The sequence below is a fragment of the Homalodisca vitripennis genome, chromosome 2, assembly GCF_021130785.1.
Source record: "Homalodisca vitripennis isolate AUS2020 chromosome 2, UT_GWSS_2.1, whole genome shotgun sequence".
Classification (NCBI taxonomy): domain Eukaryota; kingdom Metazoa; phylum Arthropoda; class Insecta; order Hemiptera; family Cicadellidae; genus Homalodisca; species Homalodisca vitripennis.
In genome coordinates, this window is record NC_060208.1 from 147881802 (window position 1) to 147899082 (window position 17281).

At 33.7% G+C, this 17281-nt stretch overlaps 1 protein-coding gene across 1 annotated transcript in view; it reads right to left on the reverse strand.

Annotated features, from left to right (window-relative positions):
* Positions 1–17281, reverse strand: part of LOC124354876 (protein fem-1 homolog B-like) — a 48776-nt gene that overhangs the window by 11692 nt on the left and 19803 nt on the right. The window contains exons 3-9 of the mRNA XM_046805636.1: positions 16577–16780; positions 13169–13330; positions 10399–10591; positions 8612–8758; positions 8025–8199; positions 2470–2613; positions 189–317 (exon numbers count right to left, since the gene is read on the reverse strand). Coding sequence (XP_046661592.1) covers positions 189–317; positions 2470–2613; positions 8025–8199; positions 8612–8758; positions 10399–10591; positions 13169–13330; positions 16577–16780 — 1154 coding nt within the window. The remainder of the gene's footprint in view (positions 1–188; positions 318–2469; positions 2614–8024; positions 8200–8611; positions 8759–10398; positions 10592–13168; positions 13331–16576; positions 16781–17281) is intronic.

The window sequence follows — 17281 nt, forward strand, 5'->3', positions numbered from 1 at the left end:
ACTGTAAAAAAGATTGATTAAAATATATAATATTGATATTTTTTGTCTTAATATTGTTTGTCATCACACACAGAAAGGACTGTTAATTTCCCTAACAATAATTTCTAGGACTGCGATTCAATCTGAACAAGGAACTTGGTTGTTCCCTTATAAATACATAAAGTGATTATTGCCTGTAGAGTACTCACTTGCAGTTTATTGAGCCTGAAAACCAACTGGTGGACTCTATATTCCTCCTTAGCATTGCAGGTCTTCATTAGCTTGGTCAGTATCACCAGTATATACAAGGCGGTGATCACATTGCTCTCCATCTCCTCCTGCAACAGATGATTGTGACATAAGAAAATTGAGTGCTATAGGGAAAGTATTTATAAATTTTACCCAATAGTTCCTGGAACATGATAAGCTGAAATGGATTTAGTATAAATGGCAGAGCTCTCATAGTGGGAAAAATATTAGCTTCACCCAATCATTGGAAACTTCTGGTGCATCCTTAAACATTATGAATAACATAAATAGAAAAAAGATGCTGATACCCACAATATTATTCTCTTAAAATTAATCCAACTACATCCATCCGTGGGTATTAAAGTGACATCTTTACCCACTACAAAATCTGCATCTTTGCGATCTTCTCAATACTACTGAAATATCACGGATTAGAGTTTATGTGACAGTCTGTAAAATAACTATTGCACAAACCAAGAATTGAGAATATCCATCATTCAAGCATGCTATGAGATGATAAAATTCCATATCAAGTTATTGTACATAACTAGAAGATTTAAGATACCTGATAATTACACCAAGAGCTTTAAGAGGGATCGCTATTTAGCTGGTTGGGCATCGAAGGATCCGCTTTTAACACAGAGCTAAAGTTTAAAACTGTGTTTTAAATAGTAACTCATCTCAAATCCATAATTTTCACTTCAGAAACTAAGTTTCTGGTATTTCAATAATAATGAATTGAAAAAATGAAACTATCTGTTAAAACCAATTGCTTATTATTTTATGTGTAGATTTCTCATAAGAAACTATTGTTACCTGTGATTAAATTAATTATTGATCCGGCATAGATAGTACTGCATTATACTGGCTAATTTCAGAGTTCATTATTACAGAGTACAGTACAATTAAATATAAATCGAACAGACAATACTAATACATAATTTTGGATTAATTCAAACCCTATGTCGTAAATAGTGTACGATTACACAAACAACAACAAACAGACTTTATAATTATAAATGACTAATTATTAAAAAACAAAGATAAACACTAATAATTGGTCCCATACAAAGTAATTATTCACATACACAACTGTATACAGCAGTGTATCTGGTTAGGTTTACCACTCCCACAGGGTTACATTACTTTATATCTCCATTTCACTCATTGCATCTTTACTTTCTTTTAAATAGGTATCTCCATGTCCAACATCATTGGCAATGCAGTTCTGATGATAACAGACATGATGTCTGCTGACGTGTGTATCCCACCTCAAACTATAACCATTTCATACAAGTCCCAACTACTTGTTATCCAGAGTTCTCACTCAATCTTTATCATAAAATTCATGACTCTTTCACGGTACAAAAATAGTAATTTCATGGCCGATAGTTTTTATAAACATTACAAATTAAAATAGAAGCAGATAATTTTTTTCACATGGAGTGGTCGATTTCAGTATCTAGTGCTAAAACACGTCATGAGCGCAGTGGCGTAGGCCTCAGCACTTTGGCGTCTGTAATCTCACGTCTCAACTCTCTTTTCTGAGACGCAACAAAATGGTGAAACTATTTAAAACTTTTCCTTATCTCACTAACAGTGTCAACGATTTGTGCAGAAATAGATGGCTGCATCTAAATAACTAGGAATAGACTTTAGGTCTTGGATACGACACAAGCAGCATGGAGTGGTATGCGTCCAACGGTGTGGTTTGTTTGATAATAAGCATAAAAGGGGATAAAATTTGCCGCTTGTATCACATCAGAGCTCTTACTATTAATCGGCCCATAGGAGCGGTTCACACAAGCGAGAATTGCGCAATCCTATTCATGGTAACTCGCCGGGATGGTTCCTGCTGCAATTTAGAGCGGTTTCACACAGGCTACAAAAATGCCAACGGAGTGCATATGAAAGCTGTTGGCTGTGACAGCAATATCACAGGACCCTTTTATACAGCCAACGCAAGTTTCGCGTTCCACAGCAATTCAAGTTCCCCTTCCCCACATCATTCATCAGTAGTCTTTTGATGGAACAGCATGAATGAAGAATAGTTGTTGTAATGCTTTGCTGAAAAATATTGTTTTCGTGATAAGGAGGCGCCCACCACTATGTTGCCAGGACTTATTAAAGAGTTTTCACAGTTAACGAAATTCATGGCTTGTTCACGGTTTCAGGTGAGAACCCTGTTATCACTTCTTATACTGTTTTTATAAATAAGATTTAATAAAAGTGTTTACTCACAGTGATCTGGGCAACATCATCCTTCGGTCCAGGATTTGCAATCTTCTCCTTGTTCCTCTCCAACTCTAGCACTGCAGCAGCCAGCACGCTCTCGACGTGGGCAAACGTCAGATCCACGCCAACATGGATCATCTGTGAGAACACCTGCACACCAAACAAAGGAACGGATCATGACTTGTTTCTTGTCTTTGAGAAATGCTTAATGTTAATCAATTAGGTGAATCAGTTGCCCATAAGTTAATTGTGTTAGCAAAGTCTATCACTTCATGGGACTGGAAAAATTTCATTTTTGTATGTCTGTCCACACGATATCTCAAAAAGGATCTAACTTGAAATTGTCCAAGAAACTTCATTTCTGAATAAGGAACACCGAGTTCGATTATGGTACAAGTAATTCCATGGAATTTTCCTGTGTGTTAACAAATATTTTTACATTGGTCTTATGAGAAACCATGATGGCACCGAGAAAATAGCAGAATAAATAAATTTGTAAATAAACTTAGAATAATCATAAAATATTTCAACATTTTGTGACATATTAATACATGTAGCCTAATTATCACAACACATCCCAACATCATTTTATAGTAACTTGGTGTGTACACTTTATTATTTATTTAACCCTTTATCATTTTACAAAAATATGAATTGAATCATGAACTAGTATCTCTTTTTAAGAACTAGTATTATCTGTTATTTTTTATTAGTAAATCTAAAATATGTGATTAAATACAAAGAAAAGTTAATAAAATAAGAAACTTTACAAGTTTGGGAAAATTAGGTAATTATAACCTAAGTGTATTTTTACCCTAACAAAATTGAAAAAAGAGAAATATTTATGGGAGATACTTATATCTACCACATGAAAAAGGATACTAGCTATTCAATGTTCAAAAACAACATTGGTTCAATATAAATTATAAAAGCTAATTGAATTCCAAACTTTATTTCAAAAAAGACAATGAAAATATTTTCCACGTGAACGGAATATTAGGGACAATGACAAAGCATTAAATGTCGAGTCAATATTATTTTAATCTTCAGTGACAAACATGTACGTAGGAAATGAGAACGAGGGCCAAGGAGGACAAAGACCAAGTTGGCTGTGAACCAATAACATTCCGACTTCCTACTACTACTTTTACTACGTACTTAACACGTGACTTGTATTCTTGTTATTCTCTCATTCCACTTAACTTACTTCACTTATTTTCTAGGCTAGCCAGAAATAGCACTACTTTTCATTTTCATTGGAAACTTGTCTGGCTCAAAGCCAACAGCATGTTTGACGCCGTTCCTGACAGTACCAAAATTAAAAACTGCATTTGATGAATTTCAGCATTTAGCTAATACAAAAATTCAACTGGGCCTACTTTTGGTGTTTTTTTTTGTTTATCCTTAAACCACATATACATTTTCTAAGAATACAAGTAAATCCCTAAGAACTGTTAATACATTAAAGAGTACGAAGTAGTATTTAATTGATATATATCAGTATTTGTCCTTTGCAGTTGTAATTTGGGGTGCTAAAATCACAAAAACGATACAAATGTTTCGCTGTCAAAAAAATAAATTAGCTGATTTTTGGAATGAAAATATTTGATTCCTGTAAAAGGTTTTTATTTATTCTAATAATGTTTTGACAATTTTTGGTATCTACATTCATAACACCCTAACTCTTTATATGAAACACAATAAAATATTCCAACCTACCAACACTAATAGAAACAATTTTTGAAACTCCAGATTTTTAGTTATACCAAAGTACAACACTTAATTTTTTTACAAACATACATATTACTTTGCAATTAAATTGTTTAATGCCCTTCAAGATCACTCCACCCCCACCCAATCCACTCCTCACCAGCTCTTTGTTTTGTAAATTGATTCAACCGTTAGTGTCACGGGGTTAGTCTATCTTGACAATTGTGCGGGTGTGTGAATTTTCTTGCATGTCGTTTGTTTACGTACAGTACTGTATGTCTTCCGTAATTTTACATATGATTTGTTAGTGTTTGACTCTTTGTTCGTTGAGCAAAATGTCGTCGCCTCGTAATCCTCAAACATACAAAACTTTGTCTTTGGCTCAAAAAATAGCGGCAATCAAAGAAGTAGAGAAGGGGGTTAAGAAAAAATCTGAGATTGCCAAGGATTTTGGAATTCCTCTTAACACATTGTCCACCTACTTAAAGAATAAAGAAAAAATTCTCGGGAGTGAAAGTGAGAACGTTAAAGACCGGAAAAGGTTAAGGGAGCCAGAAAATCCAGATTTTGACAACTGTGTTTTAAAGTGGTTCAAACAAACTAGGGATAAGAAGATTCCAGTGAGTGGTCCTCTCATAAGAAGCAAAGCTGAACAATTTGCTACTGAATTGGGGAAAAAAGATTTTAAGGCTAGTACAGGGTGGCTTGACGGCTTCAAAGATCGTAACAAAATTTTGTTGAAATCCATTTGTGCTGAAAGTGGAAGCGTTAATCAACAAGAAGCCAACCAATGGAAAACAGATTTGGAGGAGATGATTCAGGATCGGGACGAAAGGGACATCTTCAATGTTGATGAAACAGGACTTTTTTTTTAATGCACCCCTGACAAAACACTCGCATTTAAAGAAGAAAAATGCCACGTTGGAAAACTGAGTAAAGAGAGAATTACTCTCCTGGTTGGTGCAAACATGGACGGATCAGAAAAGCTGCCTTTACTAATGATTGGCAAGTCGGCTAGTCCCCGTTGTTTCAAGAACGTCAAATCAAAACCAGTGGAGTATGTGAACAGCACAAGAGCTTGGATGACCAGTCACCTTTTTGAGAAATGGTTGTTGAACTTAGAAAAAAAGTTCATAAAAGAAAAACGAAAAGTTATCTTGTTTATAGACAACTGTACTGCGCACAACACGATTCCAGTAATGGAAAATGTTAAAGTAATTTTTTTCCCTGCCAATATGACTTCGGTTGTCCAGCCTATGGACCAGGGGATCATAAAAAATCTAAAACAGTTTTACAGACGTTTATTGGTTGAGTACATACTGACTGAAGATTGTGACGCCCTAAAATCAAGTTAGACATTCTTCAAGCCTCTCGCATGTGCAAGAAAGCTTGGGACAAAGTAACGCCCGAAACGATCAAACATTGCTTTAAAAAAGCTGGTTTTGTAAAAAAGGAGGATGTCGCCGAAAAAGCCAACGACATTATAGCGGAAGCGGTACCTTCAGTTGACGGCTGGGAGGACGTCATTACTGACCCTGCCATCTCGTTTGAAGATTTTGTCAACGTGGATGAAAATGTTGCAGTATGTGGTGAGATAACAGACGCGGAGATCATCGCTGAAGTGCTCAACAATAAACAAGATGGCGACATGGCATCGGGTGACGAAGACGGCGAGTCATCAGTTGGGGCGGAAATAACGTTCTGAGAGCGGCCAAAGCAGCACATCACATCATGGAACTTAGACATTTTTTGAAAGTAAAAATGACGTAAGTGAGTCTATTTTCAATTCATTGAACATGGCAGAATCTTTTGTCACTTCTGAAAGACTTAACTTTAGAAAACAAGTGAAGATTTCCGACTTGTTTCGAAAAAATTAAATAATATTGTACTGTATAATGTTCCTTATCACCATTCAACTTATTTTCTTTTATTCATAAACATATACTGTAATTGTGTATTTTTTAGATAATTAATGATTCAATTTTGCATTGTTTTACCATACTTTGCTTAATAGAAATGCACAGAAAAACATACATTTACAACCATTCATGTTATTTTCAATAAAGGCTTTCAGCAAAGATGTGAAGAGTCATTATTTTAAGCCTTTAATTCTTAACCTTTTTAATTCAAATTTTTTATTTTATATATATATATATGTATGTGTATATATATATATATATATATGTATGTATATATATATATATATGTATGTGTATATATATATATATATATATATATATATATGTATGTATATGTATGTATGTATGTATGTATGTATGTATGTATATATATACACATACATATATAATCTTATATATAGGATTGGACTCTGTAATGCCAATGGCTTGGCCCATCATAGCTGATATTAAGGTTTTTTATATCCATGCATAAACTGATATCATGTTGGTATCAGAAACCCATTTACCTTAACATAGATTACCTTAAAATTCCTAATTTTGTTGTTAATAGCACTAACAAACTAGCATCATATTACTGAATTTACTTAATATTGGTTTTGAAACAGAAAATATAAATAATAACTGTGATGCAATATATGGTATATTTGGTTGAATATGTAAATGGAAGGGCAAGTGCAAAGACCTAAGTCTGTGGCAGATCGTGATAACCTCCACCTGGCCTGTTGGCTGACAAGGCACGATACATGGGCGAGAATGAGAAGTGCAGATCCTCACTTCCACATTACCTCTCCCTAAACATAACAACACTCCTAGGGGAGGTTGCCACAAATACTAGGACAATTCTATTAAAGACAAAAGTTACCACACATGTGAGGAACCTTCTTAAATCTATTTTTGAACAATTACAACAACTGACCTGTTAATTATACTGTGAATTGCAATGAACGTGAAGCTGTATTAAATAATGAAAATGGAGGTTGGGGGTCATATTTCCATGACAAGTGCAATTTTCAAGCATCTGTAAATGTATTTTATTTATTTTCTATGTAGAATACATTTGAATACAAATTTTCAATAGTGTTCTATGAACTTAACTTAATTACATTAAAACATAAAACCAATATTTAATACTTTTATTTTTTTTAATAAAAGTATTAAAATTGGTTTTATGTTTTAATGTAATTAAGTTAAAAGTAACCAATATAAGCTCCATCTACAACAGTGTTCTATGAATTAAATTGTTTGATTAATTTTATTTTACTAAATTATACATAATTATAGCATGAATTAAAAAGTTTGACAATTATATTTTACACATATTTTTGTTTCTATGCAAAGATGAAGGACAAAAAATTGAATGTCTCATTATCTCAAATGGATAATTTTCTTGAATGTTTCTCCAGAAAGTTTTATAAGGTATGCTTGTCTTATATTATACATATATTAGGGATAATTCAATTCCAATACTCGATACCTGAATGCCTGGATACTTAGTGTATGAAAAGTGTGATAGATAACCTAATCAACAAATATTGTGGTTTTGTATATAATATTTTGATGTCAATCCATATTTTTTATACTTATGTATGCACATCATCGCAAGTCTACTCTGTCTATTTTGAATTTAGATAAGAATCAAGACCACAATTTTGGTATCAGTGTTAGAATAAAATTTTGTTGGTATCTGCCTATTATTTTTAAAATATTAAAAATTTGCAAAAGAAGGAGGCTAAATGGAATTTGAAAATACACCAACTACAATGACTGATTGAGTACTTATCACCAATTTCATGCTCATCTGTTTTAGATCTCAGTGATGAGTTTCATTGCCTACTTTTATCACAAAATACAACTAGTTTCAACAGTCCAGCATGCAAAAGTTCATACCACAGTAATTAGAAACAGATAAAATTGAGCAGGTGATGGTCTGACCTGTGCGAACCTCAGCAGATCCTTCACAACAGAGGCCTTGTTGAGTTGACACAGGTAAAGAGCGTGCAGCCACAGCTGTATACACCGGTCGAACCTGGCATTGTCTGCAAACACTGCTCCGCGGAATATCACTGAGTGGGGCACCTCAGGGTTGTGCTGGCCCAGTATCCTCTCCCTGTAATAAATAACCGGTTCCAGACAATCGTTTTACTGTCCTGCACTAAGATTGTTTGAAGATATTCACTCTTCTGCAACTGTTCCAGTCGACTGAGTGAAAATTATGTGGATAGTACATGGATAGTTACATGGATATTTCATAGTATTAGTATATTACATAGTACATTTCAATTGTGATTGGAATGGGTAAAAACGTTAAAATGTATAAATAAAATCACAGCCTTTGTGCCAAAATATATCAACTTTAAGTAAAGATGATTAAATTATTAATAATTGTATCTCAGAACTAACAACTATTATGTTGCATAGTACAATGGAGTGTAATACAATTAAAAGCCTTTAAGTGTTAAAATTATAATTGAATCAGCTCATTCCTCTTCTTTATTAAATATATGATTAAAAGCCTATACCTGATTGCAAGGGACTCCATGTGCAAGGCGCTGCTATTACTCCTGATAGCTTCCAACTCCTCCAGTGTTTGAGTCTCTACCCAATTGCCGTATGCTGGGATTGGGGGAACTTTGGGCTTCAAGATAGTACCCTCGGAGTTACTCCACCTGTCCAACATTATTCATCTGTTACTGGCGATGCTCTAAGGATGAAATACTGTTGTACTTCTAAGAGCTTCCAACACTTCTAGAGTCTGGCTCTTTTTCTAATTGCTGAAACTCAAGAAACTTTTAGCTTGAAGATAGGATTCTCTGAGTTACTCCACCCATCCAATATTTTATATCTGTTACTGGTGTAACAAATATCAAGGGACTTCAAGACCAGACTTTTGCTGTACCATTGATAGCTTCCAACTCTTCCAGATCGGAGTCTCTATCTAACTGGGGTAAACATGGATTAGGGAACTTTGGGGTTGAAGATAGGATTTTCTAAATCACACCACCTATTCAACATTGTACATTTGTAACTAACAATATGCAGAAGCTCAATGGGTGAAGTACTGCAATACTCCAGATACCTTCCAACTCTCCAGAGTTAATAAAAAAACAAAAATGTATGAATTCTATTAAAAAACGAATCAACCCTTCTCATGCATATTACGCAAACATCTGTGTGGTAAGGATGACTCAACACACGTATAACAACATATCTACTATTAAATTTTCTGTGTGGGAGGATTTTAGTAAAATTCTTGAGATCATTATACAAACTCTGTTCCTATTTCGGATTGCAAGTTATATGTTACATCTGAACATTGCTTACAATGAATGTAATTAGAGTTTCAATTTTTGTTTGTATTCTAATTTTCTTGTTTTTAGTGAATAGGCAAATTTCATATTTTAGTTACTTATACATTTTAATTGAAAAAAAAAAAAATACATTTTAAAAGTCTTTAAAGATCAGTTTTTATTTTATTACTTACTATAATAGCTTCAGAAATCTTAATTGAAATAGAACTTTACAAAAATTAATATTAATTTTTTTAGGGTTAAGTGCATGCTAAGCGTTGCTAATCTATGCATATACCACATTTTTTGTGGAATGTGCACGTTTATTTGGCCTGGGTCCAGGTACAACCCTACTTTTAGTAATGAAAAAGTAAAACAAATATATAAAAAACCAGCGAAAATATCTGGTTGACCTATAGTCGACGTATTCCACGGAAATACTGCGGTCAACCTATAGTTGACAGCCGGTAACAACAAAGTTTGCAGAAGAAATTCCACCCTCATTCGATTCAACATCAATATCCCGGTCTTTCGGTATATTCGGTCTTCCTCAATAATTAGTTGTTCATTTTGAATACTAATATCATTGTAAACACTACACGAGTGCACACAATACCTGAGATGGTGTTCTATTTTTTATTTGCAGTGCCTCTTGTATCTTAAGTAAAAGTCAAAGTAGTCTTCATTTAACACAAATAGAAGTCCAAAGTGTCGAACAACTCAAATGCCGAACAGCAAAAGTTACAATAACAAAAAATGGCCGCAATATCTGGTCGACATGTGAGCATTCGGCGGAAGTACAGCGGTCAACCTTATTTGACAGCCGGCCTCAAAGGGTTAAGAATATGTTAGCAAGATGAGACTTTTATGAAAGAACCTACCATCCTTTAAAAGAAAAATTAAATGTTAGGATAACTAGGTAACAGCCAAATAAATTTAATGAGCAAACAAAGTTGCTGGAAAGTTTTAATAGTGATGTTATGATGATATGTGATGCTATGAACTTTTATTTATGCTACCTGAGCTGCATAGTCTGGTGCAAGTACTGATATGCGGAGTTGAGACAGTAGTGGTCCTTATCATTAGCATAGGAGGCTCCAAGTAGTTCCAAAGCATCAATCCTTTCTTCGAGAGAGATCTCTGGCCTAGTAACCAAGAACTCCACAACATCCACCCTAGTCCTTTCCGCTGCTGCTAACAGTGGTGTCATTCCTGCAACATGTAACAAGTCAGTCAGCAGTAGCTACCAGCAACATCTCTTATTTATGTACAAGGTAGGTGTGTTCCATATCACTTTTTTGCATAACAGGCTTCACTGAGGTTGCATGCAAAATTCAAATCTGTAGATGCTCATTTCATTCTTAAGATGTCCTTTGGACAGACAGATAATTAAATAGAAAAGAATTTTTACATGCTCCTGGCAGACAATAGAAACTGTGCCAGCCTACTCAGCGATATACTTCAATGACAATCAGCCAAATCCCATGAAGTGACATTCATTATCATCAAATTCAATGTTCCCTATATCGAATTGACGCTTTATGCCACAATTTCAAGTTTATAGGCCAGTTCATTCCTGTGATATTGTGCGGACAAAACAACTGACAGACAGAAAGAAACTTTTCTAGCCCTTCGAGTTTATAGGCTTTGCTAACGCTCAAACATAATAAATATAGCGCCACTTAAAGTGAAATATAGTAAGTGAAGAGCACAAACAATAGTGAAGTTTGGAAGTAAGAAAGGTAAAAGTTAGGTTGGACTGAAAACTCCACAAAAATATGATTTTTGTATGTAAAATATGCATTTTTATATTCTATGTTATGAAATAAAAGGTGAAACGTATGCCAGACTCTGCATCAGTGTGGGAGCCATTGCTTCACAACAAATAACATCCCGGCTCAGAGTATGACTACTCAGGGACCGATGTTTAACATTTTGAGTATCAATACAGAGATGGAATTTGAAATCAAATTTCAACTCTCCAAGTTAAATTATTTGAAACATAATTTTTATATTGATGGACACACAAAGACAGAAACCTGCTTTCATCACCAATTAGTGGTTGAGACCGTGTTGAATACTCAGTTTGGTGGCCAATTTTAAATATATGTATATGTGTCAGGGGCACAACAGAAACCTATACTAACTGAGAAGCATCTAGTTACTGTCTACAATGTTTTATTTCACAGCCATGGGCTGTTACTGTGGGGCCAGGCAGCGAGTTGTGAGGAAGTTTTGCTTATACGCAGAAGAAAGCATTGAGGATAATTATGACCTCAGGATATTATGGATATTGGAGGCCCATCTTCTGTAGACTAAATATCCTGTCAGTGAATAGTCATTACATTTCAAGTCTCATTAGCCATAAGAGCAGATCATTGTTCTCACAACATCCGTGGGAAACGAAATAAAAACACCCAATACTGTAGGCTGAGCAAAACAAAGGACTCCTTTCCAGTACCAGCGGTATGCATATTTAATGCTTTGCCCCAAAACATCAGGAAGTTCAGGGCAGGACAAAGAACATGCTGGGAGTAAATCCACAATTTTCTATTAACCCTTTGTACGCTGTAAGCGGAATATTCCACTGAGTAAATCTATCTCGAAACGTTCTAAGCGGAATAGATCGCGGAAGTTCTAGAAGCGGAATAGTTCTACAAATTGCTGCCAGAATGCTTGAGAGTGAATATTTGGTGTTCTAATATGACGCAATGTGAAGCATGACTCATCAAAACAGCTGGGAATAATCCCAACGGAAGTTTTTATTTGCTTTGTCAGTCCGCGCCATCGTCAGAGAGCAAGCTGTACGCTCTAAGCGGAAATACGCAAGCGTGACAGTCAGTTGCTGTGTATTGTTGTTTATTGTTTATAACCTGCTATACTGCTTTAGCTGTTTGTTTTGCGAGGTTATCCATATCGATAATGTGATAAACCATTTATAGTTCTATATTGGTCATACATATATTTTTCATTGATTTCTATTGCATAATTATGGCGAATCCTGATGATTCAGACTTTGATGATTTTGTACACGTTGCGTATAATACAATGTTTCGAGATTAAATAAATTCTTGATTCAAGAAGCTGTAAAATAATGTCTTGATTTTATAAGTTCTTGGAGACGGAAAATTTGTTTTTGTAATATTTCCCGGCGTATTCCCAGTTTCCCGGTTGGGTGGCCACCCTCTACCTTTATAAGAAACTTCAATCTTCTCAACTTGCTATCACTGTTTGATGTCGAAGGTCTTTCAGTTCGAAAGTTCATTTTCCAATGCTTTATGTCACAAAAACGCTTGGAACAATATATTCTTCATAAATATTGCTGTATATTCTAACTTTCTTTTTAAAGTCAAGTACTAACATTTGACAATTATTAATTGTATCGCATTTGAGTTAAAATTGTTATTCTACGCAATATTAAAGTAATTTATGTGATAAGTTAGTGATTTACACAAGCTTGCTTTAATAAAAAAATATGGAACAATACAAAGTGATTTATTTTTAGACAATATTACTGTGCTATGAAAAAATATCATATATCACCTTATGAAAAAAAAACTAAAATAAGACAAGACTCTTACATACGTATGCCGTGTTTAGCGCAATTTTGATGGTACGGACATATCCGTATGCTGTGCCTCAACAGTTAAGCTTCAAACTAATGCCAAAAAACTAGTTTCTTTTTATTTGTTTTGTGATTAGAGATTACTTAAACGCTAATTTATCAAAGATCAGCTCTTTCATGAGTAGAAATATTTACCATAAAATTAAAACAAGTAATAAACTTACCGATCTCATTTTTGGTTATGTGCGCTCCGTAGTCGAGGAGCTCCTTGACGATGCTAGTGTGTCCACATTCTGCAGCAAAGTGCATGGCAGTGGCGCCACAGTGAGCCTTCTCATCTGGCAACGCCCCCTTCTCCAACAAGTAACTAACCACATCAAGATGTCCTGCAAAATCATATCTTCAAAAGTTCATTTCCAACTTTGCTGCTAAACTTAATTCTTCATTAATCAATATCAAGATATTTATATTTATTGCTACCAAAGCAAGTACAGGCCAATTTTCTCTAAAATGTAGAAATGTGTGCTATCTAAAGAATGCTGTTCAAATATTTTGTTTTTCTCTTTGTTCAGGACAAATTAGAGATCTACGGAAAAGTGGAATGTAAAGTTTTTATTTTTGAAAAACTCTAAAATATTTTGTTTTGTACGTTTTGTTCCATTAAGAAAACAGGGACAGTCAATAAAATATGGATGTTTGAAAATGTGCTACGGTAAAAAGGGAGTTTCAGTTAGCAGCACTGGCTTTATTTTGTTGTTTATGCTTTACTCAGCTATTAGTGAATTCTAGCTGTGCACTGATTTTTAAGTTTTATGCTTTGGTGTTTATATGGAAAGAACTTGTATTTGTGTTCCTATAAGTGAAAATGCATCTATATTGGATACATTTAATCAATTTAATAATTTCTTAAAAATTAAGAATATACCGGTATATAAAAAATACTATATCAATATTTACAAAAACTTTACAATGATATATACGAGATCTGTCCAAAAAGTATCCGACCGCTGACCAGTAGGCGGCCGCGGCGTAACCGACCGGCTCGAACCGGTTATTGGAGGGGAGGGGCGAACCTACTCCTTCCCATATTCGGCATTGAATACGATCCGGTCACTCAGTGAGTCACAGCGCTCTGTTCCGTACAGTACTGCCGTGTGTGTGTGACACACCTCGTAAGCTACCATTGTAAATAACAATGAACAATATTATCAAAAAATGTAATCTAAAACTTTGTTCATAATTTATTAACCGTATTGTACAAATTTTCAGGGTTGCAGAATTTCAGATCAACACATAACATAAAATGAAGATAATAATTCACTGTTTAGCTAACTACATGTCATACTTTACAATATAATACAGGCTAATGTATGACTTTCAAGGTACAGTTCAGCGTAAATTCTGTGTGAAGTGGCATAAAACACTAACCAAATAATAAGCTAATAACTATGTTACTTAGCTAACTAACTTTTACTTCAAAATACAACAGAATCTGTCAACAGTGAATTTCACTTTGATTTAGGTATTAAACTACTTAACATAAAATGCTAGATAGACGACCTCTTGTTTTATTAACTAATTAAAAAGTCTGACCAATTTCAGTACGCATTAGAGAAACGTATTAATACAGAGATGCAAATTAGAAAACATATACGTAATAGAAGCTTAAATCAAACAAAGCTCATTGCCAAATAAAACAACTTAAACAAACATAGGGTAGTTGCCAACACGTGACTTAAAACAAGATCTGACGTCACAACATGCACCTGCTAGTAGCACAAGTAACCTTAACCCTATCAGTGTTGCGGCTACTTCCCTAAGTTACATGCATAAAGTGGTGGGTCATATTTTATAAATTTGCAAGCATTTGGGAAAAAAAGCTATTGTTCATGTACTCTCCATCAGATTGTCATAACTCTTTAAAAATGCTATTTCTCATAATATACATATATTCTATTATTGTTAAATTAAAAATAAAAACATTAAAAAATGTGTTGTAATAAAAATTGTCATCTTTATAATGCGAAAATCAAGTGAAGCACATTTTTATGTATCTAATTTTTTCAAGATATTTTAGATTTATATAAAAGGTTATAAAAACTAACCAAATTTATATATAAACTAGCAGCTGCCCGCGGCTTCGCACACAATTTCCTGTTGAAAAACAGTACACTATATTCACGTATTCTTTTTCTATCACATTCTAAATACTCCTGACATAATTGATAGTCATTCCTTAGTGAGCCTCTTGGGCACATTAATAAGGTAGGTACCATATTTCCTGCCTCTATCTTTCGTGGATTTTGCTAGGTGTTGATAAGTCTAATGTACAATAATGTACAATTAATTTATATGGATGAATTTCGATAAACTAATTAGGTTATAACGAATCAAATTCGGCCTGTTAAAATTAATTTTCTGTCTAAGAGATTTCCAGTATTATTTTGGTGTTTGCCTTGTGCTCTGATCAAGAATATGTATCAACAAAAACCAATTTCGATCATAAAGCGTCTTCTTTCGGCTCTTTTCATTTACCTTTGATCTAACCAAATTCGATTACCTTATGTGCAGACATTTACAGCTTTTTGAGGTGGTTTTTATAACAACGTTTAATAGTATTTTCATTGCATTAGATAGTTTATTGATCATTGGTGTAATCTAAATTTGAAATTAGGCAATAACTTCTTATACGCAATCTGCATTACATTACTGATCAAGCACGTTACAATAATAATTTTCTAAATTTTAAATGTAAACAAATGTTTCTTCCTCTTTGAAGAACTTCAGCTGAAAGTATTAATCAGTTTACTTTGTATTACGTATGGTAGCGCAGTCTGCCGGATCGAAGGTAAAACATTCCAAAATCAATAACAATTTATAAATTAAATATTGTAAATATAGATTAAATAAACAATTTAAATTGGACCAAATTGTGAATCTAAACTATTCTCGAATTCCATTGAAAACACACACAAAATTTCATCAAAATCGGTCCAGTCGTTTAGGAGGAGTTCAGTCACATACACACGAACACAAGAAAAATACATATATATATATATATATATATATATATATATATATATATATATATATAAATAATCATACTTCTTTTCTAGAGTGAAATAAAACAATACTATTGTAATGTGTCTGAAAGTAAATTTTACATAAAGGAAGAGTTAAGGTAAAAGTTTTTTTTAAACAATTACTTAATTAATGTATATTTTTTGTAATTTTATTGAATATAGTTTCTATACTCAATAAAATACATATGGTATATTTAACTAAATTAAAACTTTTAATACAAAAATTTTTTCCCACAATACAAAGTGGGGTTTTATGCAAAGTGTGTTAATCTTGCATAAATTTCATGTTTGACCAATTTCTATTAAATATTTTAGGTTTATTACAGCTATACAGCAATATAGTTGATTCTGTGGCACTCAAAGGATTAGGGTAACAATCTAATTGATTAAAATTTACTATCACTTTCAATATATTGTTATTGTTTCTATATCGATCACTTTGCAGCACGACAATTGAAACACATCTTGATTTACAAAATAAATAATTTACATGGGCACTATCTATCTAACTTGCAACATGTAAACCATATCTAAATAAGAAAATTATACCTTTGTAAGCTGCGATCATGAGGCAGGTGTTGTTGTACTTGTTGGCAATGTGGATGTCAGCCCCATGTTCGGTCAAGTACCTGACAACGTCGAGTCTACCGTCAAAACAAGCTGCTCTTAGTGGTGTGGAGTTGGTCAGAGTCGGATGGTTGACATTAGCCCCCGCTTTCACCAGAGTCTTCACTACATTCAGGTGACCTGCACCTAACCATAAAAAATAACTGATTTTATTAGTTGAATTTATTACAGTTTTTTCACTTTACATATACTAGGATGATATAATGTTGAATAAATATTTAATTCCATTAATGTGTAAGATATATTCATTTTCTCACATGTGTTGTGTTTGTTAGTGCAATCAGACTGATCATCAGTGCAGACATTTTCTCTGATGGCTGCAAGTGCACAATAACTGCAACAGTTTATTTTATTGAGTGCATCTCCAAACAAAAAAGACATCAGAAAACTGTTCTTCTTCTTTTATAATTGCAGTTAAAATGAGCACAACTACAATCCCTTAGACAGAACCAGTCTATTCCAAATGGTACAATAAACAAGTATTGGGATGCTAAAGAAACTGCTATGTTTTCAATAACGCATACATGCCAACATATTATCTTTTTCAAAGCTGCCTAATGCAGTGATAGCCAAGTATATCTTCATTTCGAATTTGTTTTTGAGTTGTGTGCTTTAGTTGTTTCTTAT